The sequence below is a fragment of the Nannospalax galili genome, unplaced genomic scaffold (assembly GCF_000622305.1).
Source record: "Nannospalax galili isolate Female #2095 unplaced genomic scaffold, S.galili_v1.0 scaffold579, whole genome shotgun sequence".
Classification (NCBI taxonomy): Eukaryota; Metazoa; Chordata; class Mammalia; order Rodentia; family Spalacidae; genus Nannospalax; species Nannospalax galili.
Window position 1 is genome coordinate 600,269 of NW_008344599.1, and position 18,349 is coordinate 618,617.

An 18,349-nucleotide genomic window follows, 5' to 3' on the forward strand; every position below is an offset into this window, starting at 1 on the left:
TTTGAGACAGGGTCTCCCTGTAGGCCCAGCTGTCCTGGAACTCACTATGTAGACCAGGCTGGTCTTGACCTCACAGAGATCCACCTGCCTCTGCCTCCCAAGTGCTGGGATTAAAGGTGTGCACCACTGCGCCCGGAAAAAATTATGCATTTTTAAAAGAAATTTTCACTTTAATTTGGCAAAGAGTTTGAAATAAGTTGAATGTAAATAGATGATTAGGAACAGAAATGTTCAACAACAAAGGATGTTTGGGAACTAATTTACAGATGATTGGTTCTTTGGTGAAAATGTGTGAGGGCATTTTTTTTTTCTTTAAGTCTTAATACCCAGTGTAGTGGCAGGCGGATCTCTGTGAGTTCGAGACCAGCCTGGTCTACATAGAGAGTTCTAGGCCAGCTGGGGCTACAGGGAGTCCCTGTCTCAAAAAGACCCCCCCAAAAAAGATAGGGTCTTACTGGGTAGCCTTGGCTAGCCTGGAACTTGCTGATATAGACCGGGCTGATCTCCAATTCATAGAGATCTACTATTGAAAAGACCACTCCTTCCCCACCGTTCTACATTGTCATCTTCATCATTCATAAATTATGTTTTCAAAAATTATGTTTTCAAAACTGTAAGGTTCTGAGGGCGTTAGAGATGGCTCAGAAGTTAAGAGCACTAGCTGCTCTTGCAGAGGTTCAGTTCCCAGCACTACATGGCAGCTAACAGTGGTCCATAACTCCACTTCCAGGGGATTTGATGCCCTCTTCTTGCCTCCATGGGCATTGCACAATATGGGTGCATTTATATGCATGCAGGAAAAACACTCATACACATAAAAATTAATTTTAAAAATGTATTTGAAAAGTAAGGTTCTGTTTTCTGTGGTATCAGTTCTAATTCCATACTGTCTTTAAAATTTTTGATTGATTGATTGAGAATGTATGGGACAACTTGCAAGTATCAATTTTCTCCTTCCTCCATGTGGGTCCTTAAGCTCATACTAAGTATATCAGACTTGGTAGCAAGTGCTTTTACCTACTGAGCCATCTCCCTGGCCCCACAGTGCCTTAAATATTAGAGATTTGTTATAGATCTTCATAAAACAGATTTAGTCTTTCTCATTTTGTTCACTTATCTATATATTGACTTTTTAATTTTTTTTTTTTTTGAAGCAGTGTAGCTTCTGGTTCTCTAGCTTAGCTGGCCTAGGATTCACTCAAATTGACCTCAAACTTATGACAATCTTCCTGCCTTAGCACCCTAAATGCTGGGATTTATAGGTATAAGCCATCATGCCAGGCTGTGTCTTAAAATTTATTAGGGTATTTTCAAATAAATTTTACATTCTCAAATATAAATTTTTGAATCCGATTGTGAAATTCCACCCCAAAGTAAAAATATTAAAAAACTTTTAGGGGCTAGAGATGTGGTAAGAGACCTTGCTGCTCTTGCCGAGGACTTGGGTTCAGTTCCTAGCACCATACACGTGGTACACAGACACATATTCAAGTATACACACATACATATAAAATAATTTTTTTTAATCTTTTAAAAAAAAGCAAAAATTGTGATTTCAGTGGCGACTCCATTTAAATCGATATGTCTGTTTGATGGTATCTGCCATCTTTACAGTATTGAGTGTCCTGATCTGTGAACAAGATATACTGTCTTCTGAGGTGTCTTTCACAAAGTTATATAGTTTTCTTTATAGAGATACTGCATTTATTTGGTTAAATTCATTAGGCACTAGTTTTTTAAAATGCAACTTGTAAGGCTGGAGAGATGGCTCAGCTGTTAGGAGCGCTGACTGCCCTTGCAGAGGACCCAGGTTCAATTCCCAGCACCCACATGGCAGCTGCGAACCGTTCCTAACTCCAGTTCCAGGGGAATCCGAAGCCCTCTTCTGACCTCCGTGGCATTGCACGACACGGGTGCACTCACATATATGCAGGCAATACACTCATACACATAAAATAAAAATAAATAAAATATTTTTTAAAAATGCAACTTGTAAATAGATGGTATCAATTTAATTTTCTAATATTTTTTCTGTTATTGAGAAATACAATTAAATTGTTATCAGTTTTATTTTTAGGGTTTTATTGAACTCTTACTAATTCTAGTAATTTGTATTTTCTATATTAAAAAATCATAGCATCTTGAATGAATATTGAATTTTATTAGAAATGTTTTTACATATGTGAGGTAATTACACATATACACATAATTAAAAATGAAATGTCTTTTTTAAAAGAACAATAAAAGTTTTGATAGATGCTCATTAATTCTTAGTCTGTCCTAGTAGATGCATAAAGAGCCCATTTATTTTCAGTATTTCCTCTAATACAATATATGCATTTAAAGTTGTGAATTACTCAAGTATTATATTAACTATACCAACAGTTCTTGTGATCTTTTCATTATCATTTCTTTTTCATTATTTGTGTGTTAGAACTCTTCATATCATATCCACCTCTGTTCTGCTTTCGCTTACAGCTTATAAGAAAGGAGGTACCTAGCCATAACAGCCTACTAGGAGTATTGTATATCAGAGCTTAGAATTTAATTTTTATGTCCGATTCCTATTGTCACGTCTTTTACTCAACTCCTATAATAATAGCTTATTTTAAAAAAAATTTGCCAGGCATGGTAGCACACGCCTTTAATCCCAGCAGACAGAGGCAGGTGGATCTCTGTGAGTTCCAGGCCAGCTGGAGCCACAAGCTACAGGGAGATCCTCTCTCAAAAAAACCAAAAAAGATCAGAAGCAAGCTTGGTGATTTGCACTTAGAATCCCAGCTACTTGGAAAGCTAATTCAGGAAGATCGCAAGTTCTAGGCCTGTTTGACCTACAGAGCAAGTTCAACCTTGGCAACTCAGTTAGACCCTGACTCAAAATTTAAAAAAAAAAAATCAGACTAGAGAATGATGGTGCACGCCTTTACTCCCAGCACTCAGGAGGCAGAGGCAGAAAGATCTCTTGTGTTGGAGGCCAGTTTAGTCTCCATAGGGAGTTCCAGAACAGTTGGGGCTACAGGGATACTCTATCTCATAAAAATAAATAAATAAATAAATAAATAAATAAATAAATAAATAAATAAATAAATAAATAAATAATAAAATTTTTAAAGGGACCAGTGACATGGCTCAGTGGGTAGAGACACTTGCACACAGGACTGATAACCCAAGTTTGATCCTCAGATATCACAAGGTGGTAGGAAAGAACTGATTCCTGAGAATTGTCCACTGACCTCCACAGGTAACATACTAGGGAGGGGCCAGTAAGATAGCTCAGCACATAAAGGCAAGGCTGGCAACCTGAGTTCAGTCTCTGGAATCCACATAAAAGTGGGAGAGAACTGACTCCACAGAGTTGTCCTCTGACCTCCACGTCGATGCCGTGGCACACATGCCCACATACATTATGTACACACACAGAGTAATAAACTTTCAAAAAGAGGGGGCTACTCATTGATAGAATGCTTTCCTAGAATGCCCAAGGCCCTAGATTCAATTGCCCATACTGCCAAAAATAAAAATAAGAAAGTTCATATCATCTGTCCTACCATAGAAAAATGTCAGATCAATGTGAATCACTTTTTGTACCATTTTTTAAGTAGAACTTATAAAAAGGTAATGAGAAGATGAAAAAGGCCATCCCAGGGCTGGAGAGATGGCTCAGCAGTTACAGCCCTGTCTGTTCTTGCAGAAGACCCAGGTTAGAATGCCTAGTACCTGCATGGTGGCTAATAACCGTCCATAGCTCCAGTTTCAGGGGATCCCAGGCCCTCTTCTGTCCTCCTCTTCTGTTCTCCTTGGGCATTATATAACATGGGAACACTTACACACATGCAGGCAATACACTCATACCCAAAAAATAAAAATAATTTTTTTAAAAAAAGGAAGAAAAGCACTCGGGAGGCAAAGACAGGTGATCTCTATGAGTTCAGGGCCAGCCTGTCTACATAGCAAGTTCCAGGCCAACTAGGGCTACAAGGAGACCCTGTCTCAAAAAAAAAGAAAAAGGCTGTCCTAGGTTTGTTCATTTTTCACAAGTTGGATTTCCCTCTCTCCCTGAAAGTTGTGCCTTTTATTTTATCCCCTGTTCCTAGGGACCACGGGATCATCCGAACTCTGGATTTACCCATCTATGTCACAAGGGTGAAGGGCAACAATGTGTATTGCCTGGATAGGGAATGTCGTCCCCGGGTACTCACCATTGATCCCACTGAGTTCAAATTCAAGCTGGCCCTGATCAACAGAAAGTATGATGAGGTACGAAGCAAGGAAACCTTAAAAGAACGTTGAAGGAGGCACCAGTCCTCTTTTCTTGTAAGTAATTCCTGCTTCCTGCCTACCCAATCAAATGTCTAGGTGCTGCACATGGTGAGGAATGCCAAACTAGTAGGCCAGTCCATCATTGCTTATCTCCAGAAGAAAGGCTATCCTGAAGTGGCACTGCATTTCGTCAAGGACGAGAAAACACGCTTCAGTCTGGCATTGGAGTGTGGAAACATTGAGGTGAGAGGAATGTGGTAGTAGGTGCTAGATAGTTTGAGAGAAGGTGAGAGGATTAGAACCGTGTGACTTAAGAGAGTGCTAGAATAAGACTGGCCCTCCGGAAGGCAGCACTCTGGTTTTGCTTCTTTAGCCAGAATGGAGTTTAGGAGGTTTTTAGTTAGATGGAGCCATCTTCCTGTTGCTGTCTGACTGTTCCTGCTTCTTCTTGACTGCTTCTGCCATAGTGTCTCTACTCTTGAAATTCTCAAACTGAATTCAGGAACTTGTAGGATAGCCAGAAGATAGCAAGAAATTTGGAAAATCTGATTATTTCCTTGACACTTGATTTTGCTTATGTGATGGATAGGCATTGTTTCTAAGGAGGAAAGGTCTTGGGAAGTTGCTTTCCTAATTCTGAATTTCCTTCCTGCTTTTATTTGTTTCTTTTTTGTTTTTTTTTTTCAGTCTTTTTGAGACAGGGTCTCCCTGTAACTTCAGCTGCCTGGAACTCACTCTGTAGACCAGGCTGGCCTCGAACTCAGAGAGATCCACCTGCCTCTGCAGGGATTAAAGGCGCGTGCCACCATGCCCAGCTTTGTCCTGCTTTTATTATTCTGCCTTTTCTAAAGCTCCTATAAATCTTCCAAACTATCAAGTAGGGAGTAAGATAGCTAATCAAGAACTGTCTGTGTCAGGACTGGAGACATGGCCAATGGTTAAGAGCACTGCCTGCTCTTGCACAGGACCCAGGTTCAGTTCCCAGTACCCACATGTTGGCTAATTCCAGTTCCAGGGGATCTGGATACCCTCTTCTGGTCTCTGTGAACATTGCCTGACACAGGTACATTTAAAACACAGGCAAAACACTCATACACATAAAAAAAATTTTAAAAAAAGAACTGTGTGAACTCAGCAACTACTAGGTGAATTTATTGTAAAAATAAATTTCTGCCGGGCATGGTGGCACACGCCTTTAATCCCAGCACTCCGGAGGCAGAGGCAGGCGGATCTCTGTGAGTTCAAGGCCAGCCTGGTCTACATAGTGAGTTCTAGGACAGCTGGGGCTACAGGGAGATCCTGTCTCAAAAAGACCAAAAAAAAAAAAAAAAAAAAATTTCTGAGGATGAGTATAGTATGAAATGATTCTTCTGTCTGTGTGATGTGCATCCAAATCTTATTTGTAGACCAACTTCTCAATAAAGATGGAGGGAAGCTAGTGATTGCAAGCATTGGGAGCTCCTTGGGACATTGTAGAGGCAATGCTAGGACTGCAGAGTCATAGTATAACATTGACCCTGGAAACTCTTTAGATTGCTCTGGAAGCAGCCAAAGCACTGGATGACAAGAACTGCTGGGAAAAGCTGGGAGAAGTGGCCCTGCTACAAGGGAATCACCAGATTGTAGAAATGTGCTATCAGCGCACCAAAAACTTTGACAAACTTTCCTTCCTGTACCTTATAACCGGCAACCTGGAGAAACTTCGCAAGATGATGAAGATTGGTGAGTCCCCTAAAACTAAAGTTGGGAAGTGGGCGGGGGGGGGGGGGTTGTGGGGAAGGAGGGAGGTAGATAGAGAACTTCTGAGAGAATTTCTGACTTGGTATTTCATTGACTCAATGCAGCTGAGATCCGAAAGGACATGAGTGGCCATTATCAGAATGCCTTATACCTCGGTGATGTGTCAGAGCGAGTGCGGATCCTGAAGAACTGTGGGCAGAGTAAGTGTCTATCCAGGACTCACTAGCTCCTTTAAGATCCTTGGAAGTATTTTCTCTTCATGTTGAACTATTCATACATTAATGAGGATTATTGTACTTTTTTGGAAGAAATAATACTATGCTTAGAAAATTTTCTTCAAAACCAAATGGTATTGGAGCCAGATAATGAAGTCTGGCCAATACCCTTAGCTAAATAACAAGTCAAAGGGAGGTCTAAAAGTTCCAGAGCAGCCAGGCATGGTGGCGCACGCCTTTATTCCCAGCACTCTCAAGGCAGAGGTAGGAGGATCTCTGTGAATTCAAGGTCAGCCTGGTCTACATAGTGAGTTCTAGGCCAGCTGGGGCTGTAGGGAAACCCTGACTCAAAAACACCAAAAAAAAAAAAAAAAAAAAAATTCCAGGGCTCTCTAGTAATTCAGTTAATTAGATATCCATATAATTTTATTCTTTCACTTCCACTCTGGAGATGTCTATTCATATATGCATTTAAAGGATTTAGGGTTTTGACAACTCATTTATAACAAGCATTATGATAGCATTTGTAGATACTTTATGAAACAAGACCCAGGCATGATAGCTCATGCCTATAATCCTAGCACTCAGAAGGCTTAGGCAAGAGGATTTCCATGACTTTGAGGCCAGCCTAGACTATAGTACAGAGTGAGACCCTGTCTCAAAAAACAAAATGAAAGAACAAAACAGGTGAAAATGTAGTTTGGCCAAGGTGCTAGGAATAGACATGCTGACAGTGGTCAGATTTGGGATACGTTTTGATGATAGAACTGATGTGGCAGCTAGATGAAAAGCTGGGCATGGTGGTGCATACTTCTAATCCATCACTTGGGAGGATGCAGAGGATTGCTTCAAGTTCAAGGCTATCCTGATCCACATCGCAAGACCTTGTCTCAAAAAAGTGCTAGATGTAGGATATGATAGAAAGGAGTCATGGATAAACCCAAGGTTATCATTAACATTGATAATAGAAGTTAAAGATAAGCCTTCGATCCCACTTCTTGGGAGGCAGAGGCAGGGGGATCTCTATGAGACAAGGCCAGCCTCAATACATAGCAAGTTCAGGCCAACTGGGGCTACAGGGAGACCCTGTCTCAAAATAAACAAAAAAGATACATAATTGTATTTGTTATAAATTAATTGCTGCTTAAGAGATTACCTTAATACTTAGTATAGGTTGAGTATTCCTAATCAAAATCCAAACTTCTTTCTCTTCCTCCTGTTTTCTTTTTTTTCAAAATAAATTTTTTTAAATTGTTTGTGTATGAGTGTATTGCCTGCGTGTATGTGAGTACACCCATGTTGTGCAGTGCTGAGGAGGTCAGAATAGGGCATCAGATTTCCCTAGAACTGGAGTTAAGGATGGTTTGCAGCCGCCATTTGGGTGCTGGGAATCGAAGCTGGGTCCTTTGCAAGAGCAGTCAGTGCTCTTAATTGCTGAGCTATCTCTCCAGCTGCCCTTTTTCTTTTTTGAAATAGGGTCTTACTATGTAGCCCTGAATGACCTGGAGCTCAGTATGTAGACCAGGCTGACCTGGATCTCAGAGACCAGCCTGCCTCTGCTTCCAGAGTGCTGGGATTAAAGGTGTGCATCACCACACCCAGCAATTCCAAACTTGAGTGCCAGTATGATGCTCAAAAAATTTCTGATTTTGATTTATTTTTTGTAAAAATCTTTAATGCTATGTGTGGTGGTACACTCATTTAATCCCAGCACTCGGGAGGCAGAGGCAGGTGACTCTCTGTGGGTTCAAGGCCAGCTGGAGCTGCAGAGAGACTCTGTCTCAGAAAAAAAAAAAAAAATCTTCTACCTTATGGGTTCTAGAATCAAACTTGGGTCATTAAGCTTGGTGGCAAGCACCCTTACCTGTTGAGCCATCTCACAGACCCAAATTTCATATTTCCAGATGAGGGATACTCAGTAATGTCTACACAAATGTTCCAAAATCTGAAAATCTCTAAAATCTGAACCATTTCTGGTTCCCTTTCCAGTGAAAGATACCTAAATTACAGCTGTTTTTTTTTTTTTATTTTTTTGTTATCATGCACAATAGAACTCTTAAGTCAACACTTCATTCTAGCTATAAGTGGCAAAAGCTGTTTTGGCAGGGAACCCAGATGTTTACATAGGAAAGGTCACTATGTAGGCCAGGTTTCTTAATTCCTCATGGCCTTTGCTTTTTTCTCAAGTCTCTTCTCTTTTTGTTTTGTTTGAAACGCTTACCTTTTTTTTCTTGTCTTTTTGAGACAGGGTCTTTCTATAGCCCCAGCTGGCCTAGAGCTCATTATGTAGACCAGGGTGACCTCAAACAGAGATCTCCTACCTCTGCCTCCCTAGTGCTGAGACTAAAGGTGTGTGCCACCATGCCTGGCTAAACCATCTATGCATGCTTCTTGGGCCATTTCAGGGGCTTCTTGCTACCTTTGTGGCCCAACCTGGTGCCTGCTCCCCCTTCCCAAGTTACATTTTAAAGCAATAAACAGGGCCAACCCCCACAAGTTGTCCCCTGATCTCCATATGTGTACCATAGCATGTGCACCCATGTTCAGGAACACACACGAAAACATGCACATAAGTAAATAAATAAGCATACCCTCAAATTTAGAGGGTGGCTTAGCTTTGGTTCAGCATGTCTCCTAAAGGTGCAATTGAGGTGCTGTCCAGGACTACACGTATATACAAGCCCACCTGCAGAAGAATCCATTTCCACACTCACTCACATTCCTCAGGTCCTTCCTCTCTCTTCATCTGAGAGACAGCATTGTCTTGCCATGTTGCTGTCTCCATCACGCAGTTCACAACATGACACTTGGTTTCCCTCAGAGCAGGTGAACAAGAGGACACTCAAGATGGAAGCCACAGTTGTAAGTTAATCTTGGATGTGACATTTCATCACTTCCGCCATGTTCTGTCCATTAGAAGCTAGTTAGCAATCCAGCCTATACTTAAGGGTGGGTATTGGTATTATGCAAGCATTAGAATACTTGATTGGGACACAGACACACACACACACACACACCACACACGCACACCCCACCCCCACCCCTCCACCACAAGAGTCTACCAAACATGCACACACAGAGACACACCCTGCCACAGAGTCTACCAAAGTAACATTCTCTTAGAAATGTACTTATACCACAAAGTCTGTTTTTCCTACAGAGTCTCTGGCCTATCTCACAGCTGCTACACATGGCTTAGATGAAGAAGCTGAGACTCTGAAGGAAACCTTTGACCCAGAAAAGGAAACAGTGAGTATTTATACAAGTGTCTCTGATAACAAGATTCATTCTGATCTTGGGACAATTTAAAACCACAAATTTCACTCCCACCAAATTATAGAGAGAGGCTTGGAGGAAAAAAAGGAGTTTTAAAGGAAAGCAGCACAACCTTCCCGGTATGATGCCTGAGAACTGATTGTTTTTAACCTCTTCTTCCACCCCTCAGATCCCAGACATTGACCCTAATGCCAAGCTGCTTCAGCCACCTGCACCTATCATGCCATTAGATACCAACTGGCCCTTATTAACTGTGTCCAAAGGATTCTTTGAAGGCTCCATTGCCAGCAAGGGTAAGTTCTCGTTTCTTTTATAGAAATTTTATTGTTTTTATTAAGAACTAGCCTAAATAGGCTTAATTATGTAGCTGGTATGTAGTTGGTGAGTTTCTTTCTAGTATGCATGAAGCCCTGTATTCAATCCTCAGCGCCACATACCTGTAATACCAGCACTAGGGATGTGGAGGCAAGAGGATCAGAAGTTCAAGATCATCCTGGTCTACATTGACACTGGCTCAAAAAAAAAATCCTGGAAAATACCACTTAATATTTTCATCTGATCTTTTTTCTATGTGAAGTTTCATAGAGTACTGAAATGCTAATCAGGGCTATGTATAGTCTAACAAACCAAGAAAAGGCTTTTTGAGATCATTAAAGAGAATCTAGGTCAGGTTTGATGGTACAAGCCCATAATCTCAGGATTGGGAAGTACACACAGGAGTTCAGAGCCAGCCAGCCACCTGGATTACATAACTGCTTTAAGACCAAACTGGGCCACGTCAGGCCCTGTCTCAATGCTCTCCTCACCCACCAAAAATAAAGGAAATCTAGAAAGTAAGGAGAGTAAAGTAGGGCTTCTCTACTACCTCTAATGTGTAAGCATTTGGTGTATTTCTCCAGATTTTACCATATATGTAGTCATATTCTGTGTTCACTGTTTGAGTATTCATCATGTGGTTCATGTGTGTTTGTGGACAGAAGCTTTCTCCCACTGCCACTCTTACCCTCCTGTTTTCTTGGATATTTCTACTAGTTCACGTCTAAATAAGCCTAAACAGACTTTAAGTGTTTTGTGCCCTGCCCTGCTCTTTTTGTCTCCTTTACCCACCCTATGTCCTTGTTCTCTGGACACACTGTAGCGATGGTAACTCAGCATAGGTCTTGGGAAGATGTTCCAAGAGTAGGCCACCAAAAACTACCAGTTTTGGTAACAGTTCTCCCCCACTTCAACAGAGATCAAACCCAGACTTCATAGGTACTATACAAGCATTCTACCACTGAGCAACACCACCCCCCACCAACCTCTGCTTTTCTTCTGTTTCCTCTTTGTGAAACCGATCACAAATTAACATCACATATATGCCACAAAAATAAAAATAATTCATAGTTTGTGGATGGGAACTGTCCATCAGCAGAGTGCCCACCACACAAGAATGAGGACCTGAGTTCAGAGCCCTAGCACTAACAATGCAGAGACAGGTGGATCTCTGGTGCTTGCTAGCAAGCCATTCTAGTCAGTCAGCTCCAGGCTCAGTGAGAGACACTTGCTCAAAAAATAAGATGGCGAGTGACTGAGGAAGACACTGAATGCAGACCGCCAACCACCACTGGCATTTGCACACACATACATATCCACATATGTTTGAAGAAATACATGGACAAAACAGAACTGGCAATTGTCTTTTGTTTGGGGTTTTATTTTGTTTTGGGATTTAACAATGCAGTAAAACATTTATTGAAATTCATAAATACCAATATCTAAGTAGACTACACATACTGCTGAGGACACAGCTGTGGGCAACTACATCTGAAAGGATGCACCTTTCCCATAGAGATCATAGAGCAGATTTACTAGACTATAACCAGCTTCTCTGCTCTTCCCTTGGTAGGGAAAGGAGGAGCACTGGCTGCTGACATTGACATTGACACTGTTGGTACTGAGGGCTGGGGAGAGGACGCAGAACTACAGCTAGATGAAGGTAAGAGTGCTGCTTTAGGACTCTCCTGAGATGCTGGACTCATGGGGCCAACAGATCCTAATTTGCTTTTCTCTGGGTATGCTCCCACCCAGAGCTATCTTGATCTGGATTTTCTTTGCAGATGGGTTTGTGGAGGCTACAGAAGGTTTAGGGGATGATGCCCTTGGCAAGGGACAAGAAGAAGGTGGTGGCTGGGATGTAGAAGAAGATCTGGAGCTCCCACCTGAGCTGGTATATAAAATCCTTACCCTTGGAAGGTTCTCTCCTTTTCTCCCTGTGAAAACCAATAACCAATGGTTTCTCTCTCTCTCTCTCTCTCTCTCTCTCTCTCTCTCTCTTCTCTCATCTCTTTCTCTATCTCTATCTCTGTCTCTCTGACACACACACGTACACACACTGCCACTATCCTGAGGTCTCTGCAAGGGAGGGGCTCTAGACTGGACTCCTAACCTGATACCCCTCTTCCATTTAAAAGAGGGAGGATGAAATAATCAGGTTTCGTGAGCTGCAGCTTACAAAAAAGACATCAAGTGTTTAAAATCTGAATTGGAGCTTTTGGTATGTTGTATTGTTATTGGTCAGGTGGCTCCTGCTATAGGAGTCTCCGCCCATAGCACCTCTTGTCCCCAGAAGAGGTAGGAAATAAAGTAAATGTTTGTCACTTAAATTCATCAGAACAAAGTGCCTGGATAGTTTTTTTAAATGTCTTAATTTGGAACTCTACGGTTGGTAGAGTGCATCCCTAATATGCACAAAGAGAAGGCTTGAAGTATAATGCCCAACAATATATAAATTGGGCATGGTAGTATATGACTATAATCCTAGCATTTTAAGTAGAGGCAGGAAAATTAGAAATTAAATTCTCTCAGTCTAGAGAGGTGGCTCAACAGTTAAGAGCACTGGCTGTTCCTGTAGAGGACTGAGGTTCAGTTCCCAGCACTCACATGGCAGCTAACAACTGTCCATAACTCCAGTTCCAGGGACTCTGATGCCCTCTCTGACCTCCTTGGGCACTGCACAACATGGGTGCACTTACATACATGCAAGCAATACACTCATACACATAAAAATAAAAATAATTTGGAAGGGGCTCAGCAGTTAAGAACACTGTTGTTACAGAAGACCTGGGTTCAAATCCCAGCACCCACATGGCAGCCAACAACTGTCTATAACTCCAGTTCCAGGGGATCCAACAGCCTCTTCTGTCCTCTGCAGGCATTGCATGACACAGGTTCACTTACCTATATGCAGGCAATACACACATACACATAAAAATATATAAAAATAATAAATATTTTTAATAGTAAGCTTATACCTACAAGACAACACATAGTAATGACCCACCAGACCCATGCCTTCCACATAGTAAACCCCAGTCCATGGCCTCTTACAGGAGCACTATAAAATAATTAAAAAAAAATATTTAAAAGAAAGAAAGAAAGAAATTCAGTGCTCCCTGGCCATGGTGGTGCACACCTTTAATCCCAGCACTTGGGCAGCAGAGACAGGCATTATCTCTGTGGGTTTGAACCCAGCCTGGTCAACATAGCAAGTTCCAAGCTATATAGTGAGACCCTGTCTCAAAAATAAAAGTTCAATACTCATTACATAGGGAGTTTGAGGCCAACTTAGGCTATGTGAGACTGTCTAAATAAATAAATAAATCTTAATGTTTGTTTCTCCTTTAGGATGTACCCTCTGGTGCAGGTGGTGGTGCCGAAGATGGGTTCTTTGTACCTCCAACCAAGGGAACAAGCCCAACTCAAGTAAGTAGGAGAGTAGCCATATAGGAATGATTCTGAGCTAGCTAATACTTGACTAATGTGTTAAAATTATTAGCTATTTTAACAGATGTAGAAGAAGATAATTCAGAAAGAAAAAGGGCAAATTTTCATTTGGCTTGGTTTTTTGCTTTTTATTAGATCTGGTGCAATAACTCTCAGCTTCCAGTTGATCATATCCTGGCAGGCTCTTTTGAAACAGCCATGCGGGTAAGTCTTCTTTCAGTACTTTGGCCCTTGTATGCCTATTGGAGTCCTGGGGAGAATGGTTGACTTATCTTTTTAAACAAGTGGAAATGCTCTGATCCACAGGGCAGAGGTGTATATTTATCATGACACTCTTGATCTTGCTAAAGGAACTTATTTTATGAAGGTTTCGTTTTCCTCTTGGCCTGTGGTCGTTTGCCAGTGATCTTTTAAGATGGATCTTTCAGCCATTTCACTTCTTTATAGTCTGCTTTCTGGCTTACATTATTAGTAAAATCAGCACCCCTTTCTAAATAGGTGTATGCTTGAACACTAAGCCAGGTGTTAGAATAACAGTAATAACAATTGCACAACCACCAAGGTTTATTTAAAATGCCACCATGTGTTAAGAGTATCCTAAAGTACTCCCCCCCTCTTCGGTCTTTTTGAGACAGGGTCTCCCTGTAGCCCCAGCTGTCCTGGAACTCACTATGTAGACCAGGCTGGCCTTGAACTCACAGAGATCTGCCTGCCTCTGCCTCCCAAGTGCTGGGATTAAAGGCATATGCCATCATGCCCAGCCCTAAAGTACTTTTTATTTATATAAATATATGTATATATAATTGATTAGATTCATGATTAACTCTTATTTTACTAATGAAAAAGCAATACAGAGAAGTAAAGTACCTAATCCAAGTTCAGTTAATTTTTTGATAGAGCACAAATCCATCTTGTTTCTTTTTTCCTGTGTTCCAGCTTCTTCATGACCAGGTAGGAGTAATCCAGTTTGGCCCCTATAAGCAACTGTTCCTGCAGACATATGCTGGAGGCCGTACCACCTATCAAGCGCTCCCCTGTTTGCCCTCCATGTATAGTTACCCTAATCGCAATTGGTAAGGCCCCTTGCTCTTTACTACCTGTTCCAAGTTGGAGTAGAGGCTTCAGATGATAGCCCCAGTGACATAGAATTGCTCCAGAGCTAAGGTTTCCATAAGAGATCCTTGGCTTGTTAGTGTGGGGTTTGGTTTACACCTGCTGCCATCCTGTTCCCTAGCTACTTTCACAGAAGGCTGTCTGTGATCGAGTTTGCCAGAAAAAGAACATGAGTCCTAATTAGTCATTCACTATCCTATTTTCTTCCTAACTTTCCCTTTTCAGGAAGGATGCCGGCCTAAAGAATGGTGTACCAGCTGTGGGCCTTAAGCTTAATGACCTAATCCAACGATTGCAGCTATGCTACCAGCTCACCACAGTTGGCAAGTTTGAGGAAGCAGTAGAGAAATTCCGTTCCATCCTACTCAGTGTGCCACTTCTTGTTGTGGACAATAAGCAGGAGATTGCAGAGGTAAGAGGAGTCTAGCCACTTGTCTGCATCCTAGGCACCTCAGTGTTCTTGTCTCTGTATTGTGACTGTTCTCTGCACCCTCTCCAGGCCCAGCAGCTCATCACCATTTGTCGTGAATACATTGTGGGTTTGTCCATGGAAATAGAAAGGAAGAAGCTACCCAAGGAGACTCTGGACCAACAAAAGCGTATCTGTGAGGTAAGGTCTGTGAGACCCAGCACTGCAGAGGCACCCTCGCCTTAACCCTCCTTTAGATCTAAATTCTTTGGTTCCAAAGTTCTTTGACTTTAGGAAGAAGAAAGTTTTGGGTCTTTTTTTGTGTTTTGTTTGTTTGTTTTGGGGGGTTTTGTTTTTATTTTTGTTTTATCTTTTTGAGACAGGGTCTTCCTGTAGCCCCAGGTGACCTGGAACTCACTATGTAGATAGGCTGGCCTCAAACTCACAGAATTCTGCCTGCCTTTGCCTCCCAAGTGCTGAGATTAAAGGCATGCGCCACCACTCCTGGCCCCTTTTTTGTAAGATGTTACATTTCTCCACCCTTCCTCATCTCATCAGTCTTCCATATTTAAGAGATAGAAGGACTAGAGCTGAGCCTGGTAGCACATGCTTTAATCTGAGCACTTGGGAAGCAGAAACAGGTCAATCTCTGAGAGTTCAAGGCCAGCCTCGTCTATACGGCAAGTTCCGGTCAAGCCAGGGCTTCATAGTGAGACCCCGTCTCAAAAACAAAAAAAGAGGTAGAACTACTCTGTACTTTATAGCCAATCCTTTTGGCTGTTTGTTATTATTTTGTTTGGGGAGGGGGTTGTTTTGTTTTCTTTGTGTTTTTGTTGTTTTGGGTTTTTTGAGATGGGGTCTCCCAGTAGCTTGTTTTGTTTTTTTATGTGTATAGCAATTTATAAATGACCTGCTGTGTGTTCCTTTCTGTCCACTAGATGGCAGCCTATTTCACACACTCAAACCTTCAGCCTGTGCACATGATTCTGGTGCTGCGGACAGCCCTTAACCTCTTCTTCAAGCTCAAGAATTTCAAGACAGCTGCCACCTTTGCCCGGCGCCTGTTGGAACTTGGGCCCAAGCCTGAAGTGGCACAACAGGTATGTGGAAATTCTGTCACTGACTTTAAGGGAAACAGATCAACAGAATACAACCCTCTGATGACTTACTGACCTGGGGCCTTCTTTTTTTCTTGAAAACCAGAGAAATTTATTCTGACATGGCTTTGGTCTAAGAGTGACCTACAACCTAGAATAGCTCCAGTGTACTTGCAAATAACCCCAATCTGTCTTTAAGATGGCCCATCCTGACCTCTGGTACTTCTCTTCCATGTCCATCATCTGTGCCATCCCTCCTAAAGCATTTGTCTTGGGTAATAGAAGCGTGTTTAAACCCTTTCTGGGGTCCAACCCTGATAATCTAATCTGAAAACTTGGTGTGGGATTGTGAATTTTGAGCAATGAGCCATATTGGAGAAAGAAAGATTTTCACTGTGTATCCCAGACTGGCCCTCAAACTCCTGATCCTCCTGCCAATGCCTGCTGAGTGCTGGAATAGCAGGGACACGCCACCACATTCAGCAGGAATGGCAACTGTTAATTCTTCACATATATCCTATATAGAAGATGGGACCTGTATTTGTGTAGTATAGTTACTCTTTGTTGTTGTATTTTGTTTTTTAAGATTTTATTTTTAACAATATGTACATGTATATATGGGTATGTGCACACATGTGTACAGGTGCCCATGGAGGTGCCTTAAGCTGGAGTTACAGGCAGTTTTGAGCTGCGTGGTGTGGATGCTAGGAACTGAATTCAGGTCCTTTAGAAGAGCAGCAAATGCTTTTAACCACTGAGCCGTCTCTCAGCCCTGTGTTTTATTTTTTGAGACAGGCTCTCAGTATATAGTTCAGGGTGGCCTGGAGCTTGAGATCCTCCTGCCTCTGGAGTGCTGGGATTACAGACAGATGCCACCATGCCCATCTTGCATCAGATCATTTGTGCTTCTTTCTGTCATCTTAAATAAAATGTTCCTTCCTTCTCCTAGACCAGAAAAATCCTGTCTGCCTGTGAGAAGAATCCCACAGATGCCTACCAGCTCAATTATGACATGCACAACCCCTTTGACATTTGTGCTGCATCTTACCGGCCTATCTACCGTGGAAAGCCAGTGGAGAAATGTCCACTCAGTGGAGCCTGCTATTCCCCTGAGTTCAAGGGGCAAATCTGCAAGGTCACTATGGTAAGTACTGTCCTCAAGACTGTATCTAGGACAGGGAAGGGGAAGGAGAAGGAAGCATGGTGGTTCTTCTCTCGCCTTACATTTGCCCTGGTTCCATGAGGCAGCGACACCGGAGAGAGCTAGAGCTTCTCCCTGCTGTTTCATTTCTCAGTAGCAGGTATTAACCTACTGCTCATTGAGGGGTGGCACAGGGAATCAGCTTTCTAGGGTTCTCAGCCTTACCAGTCTCTTAACTTGGTCCTCTGTTTCCTCTTCCACAGGTGACAGAGATTGGCAAAGATGTGATTGGTCTGAGGATCAGTCCTCTTCAGTTTCGCTAAGGCCCCTTTATGTGCATGGATTAATCATATATCTTCCCTCAGAGTCTCTGTCCTCCCCACTCTACCCTCCCCTTGTGTCCCTGTTTCAGATAGTTGATACTTGGTTCTCCTAATACTTAGTGTCCTTTTCTCTTCTATGGCAAATCAAAATATTCAAGTGTGACTTTTTGCTCCTGCAGACCTTCTTCTGCAGGTGAGTACATTCTAGATCATAGTTGGCTTTGCCTTTCCAGCTTAGGTCTTTCAAGGAACAAATGAAAACTTTGTGATGAACATTTGTCTACCAAATTCCTTCAGTATTTATTCCTCTCTGTCCCACCACCTTTGTTTCCATTCCACTAGAAAAGAGCAAAATAAAATAAATGCCATTTTTCCTCAGCCATGCAAAATTCTTATCTAATCCCCTGTTTTCTTTGGGCATTTAACTTCATAAACAGGCTCTCTCTGTGTACCCAGACACAGTCTGAGACAAAATCATTTAGTTTTGCAAAATGCATACCATTTTTTCATTGATTTATCCTTTATAGCCTTTGTTCTTATGTTTTGTTTCTCACACTAAATAAATTTCTACAAGAGCTCCCTGGCTTACATTTCTTTTTTTTCTTTTTGAGACAGGGTCTACCTGTAGCCCCAGCTGGCCTGGAACTTGCTATGTTGACCAGGCTGGCCTCAAACTCATAGAGATCCACCTGTCTCTGCCTCCCGAGTGCTGGGATTAAAGGCGCGTGCTACCACACCTGGCTCTATTTCTTTCTCTTTTTTTTTTTCAGTAGTTTATTTTTTATGTGTATGAGTGTATTGCCTGCATGCAAGTAAGTGCATGCTGTGCTGTGCAATGCTTGTGAAGGTCAAAAGGTGTTGGATCCCCTGAAACTGGAGTTATGGGCAGTTATTACCCACCATGTGGGTACTGGGAACCAAACCTGGGTCCTCTGCAAGAGCAGTCAGCTCTCTTAACCACTGAGCCATCTCTCCAGCCCACTCTTTCTTGACCACCTACTTTCATACTC

At 42.1% G+C, this 18,349-nt stretch overlaps 1 protein-coding gene across 3 annotated transcripts in view; it reads left to right on the forward strand.

Annotated features, from left to right (window-relative positions):
- The window catches only part of Copa (coatomer protein complex subunit alpha), a 62,295-nt gene extending 44,379 nt beyond the window's left edge, over nucleotides 1–17,916 (forward strand). For all 3 annotated transcript variants that reach the window (XM_008840805.2, XM_008840804.3, XM_029567230.1), the window contains 16 exons: nucleotides 4,095–4,257; nucleotides 4,357–4,503; nucleotides 5,793–5,982; nucleotides 6,105–6,200; nucleotides 9,376–9,464; nucleotides 9,661–9,784; nucleotides 11,380–11,469; nucleotides 11,591–11,700; nucleotides 13,158–13,235; nucleotides 13,392–13,460; nucleotides 14,193–14,329; nucleotides 14,595–14,781; nucleotides 14,869–14,979; nucleotides 15,717–15,878; nucleotides 16,825–17,019; nucleotides 17,280–17,916. In XM_008840805.2, coding sequence (XP_008839027.1) covers nucleotides 4,095–4,257; nucleotides 4,357–4,503; nucleotides 5,793–5,982; nucleotides 6,105–6,200; nucleotides 9,376–9,464; nucleotides 9,661–9,784; nucleotides 11,380–11,469; nucleotides 11,591–11,700; nucleotides 13,158–13,235; nucleotides 13,392–13,460; nucleotides 14,193–14,329; nucleotides 14,595–14,781; nucleotides 14,869–14,979; nucleotides 15,717–15,878; nucleotides 16,825–17,019; nucleotides 17,280–17,339 — 2,008 coding nt within the window. In that variant the 3' untranslated portion in view covers nucleotides 17,340–17,916. The remainder of the gene's footprint in view (nucleotides 1–4,094; nucleotides 4,258–4,356; nucleotides 4,504–5,792; nucleotides 5,983–6,104; nucleotides 6,201–9,375; nucleotides 9,465–9,660; nucleotides 9,785–11,379; nucleotides 11,470–11,590; nucleotides 11,701–13,157; nucleotides 13,236–13,391; nucleotides 13,461–14,192; nucleotides 14,330–14,594; nucleotides 14,782–14,868; nucleotides 14,980–15,716; nucleotides 15,879–16,824; nucleotides 17,020–17,279) is intronic.
- The last annotated feature ends 433 nt before the right edge of the window (nucleotides 17,917–18,349 follow it).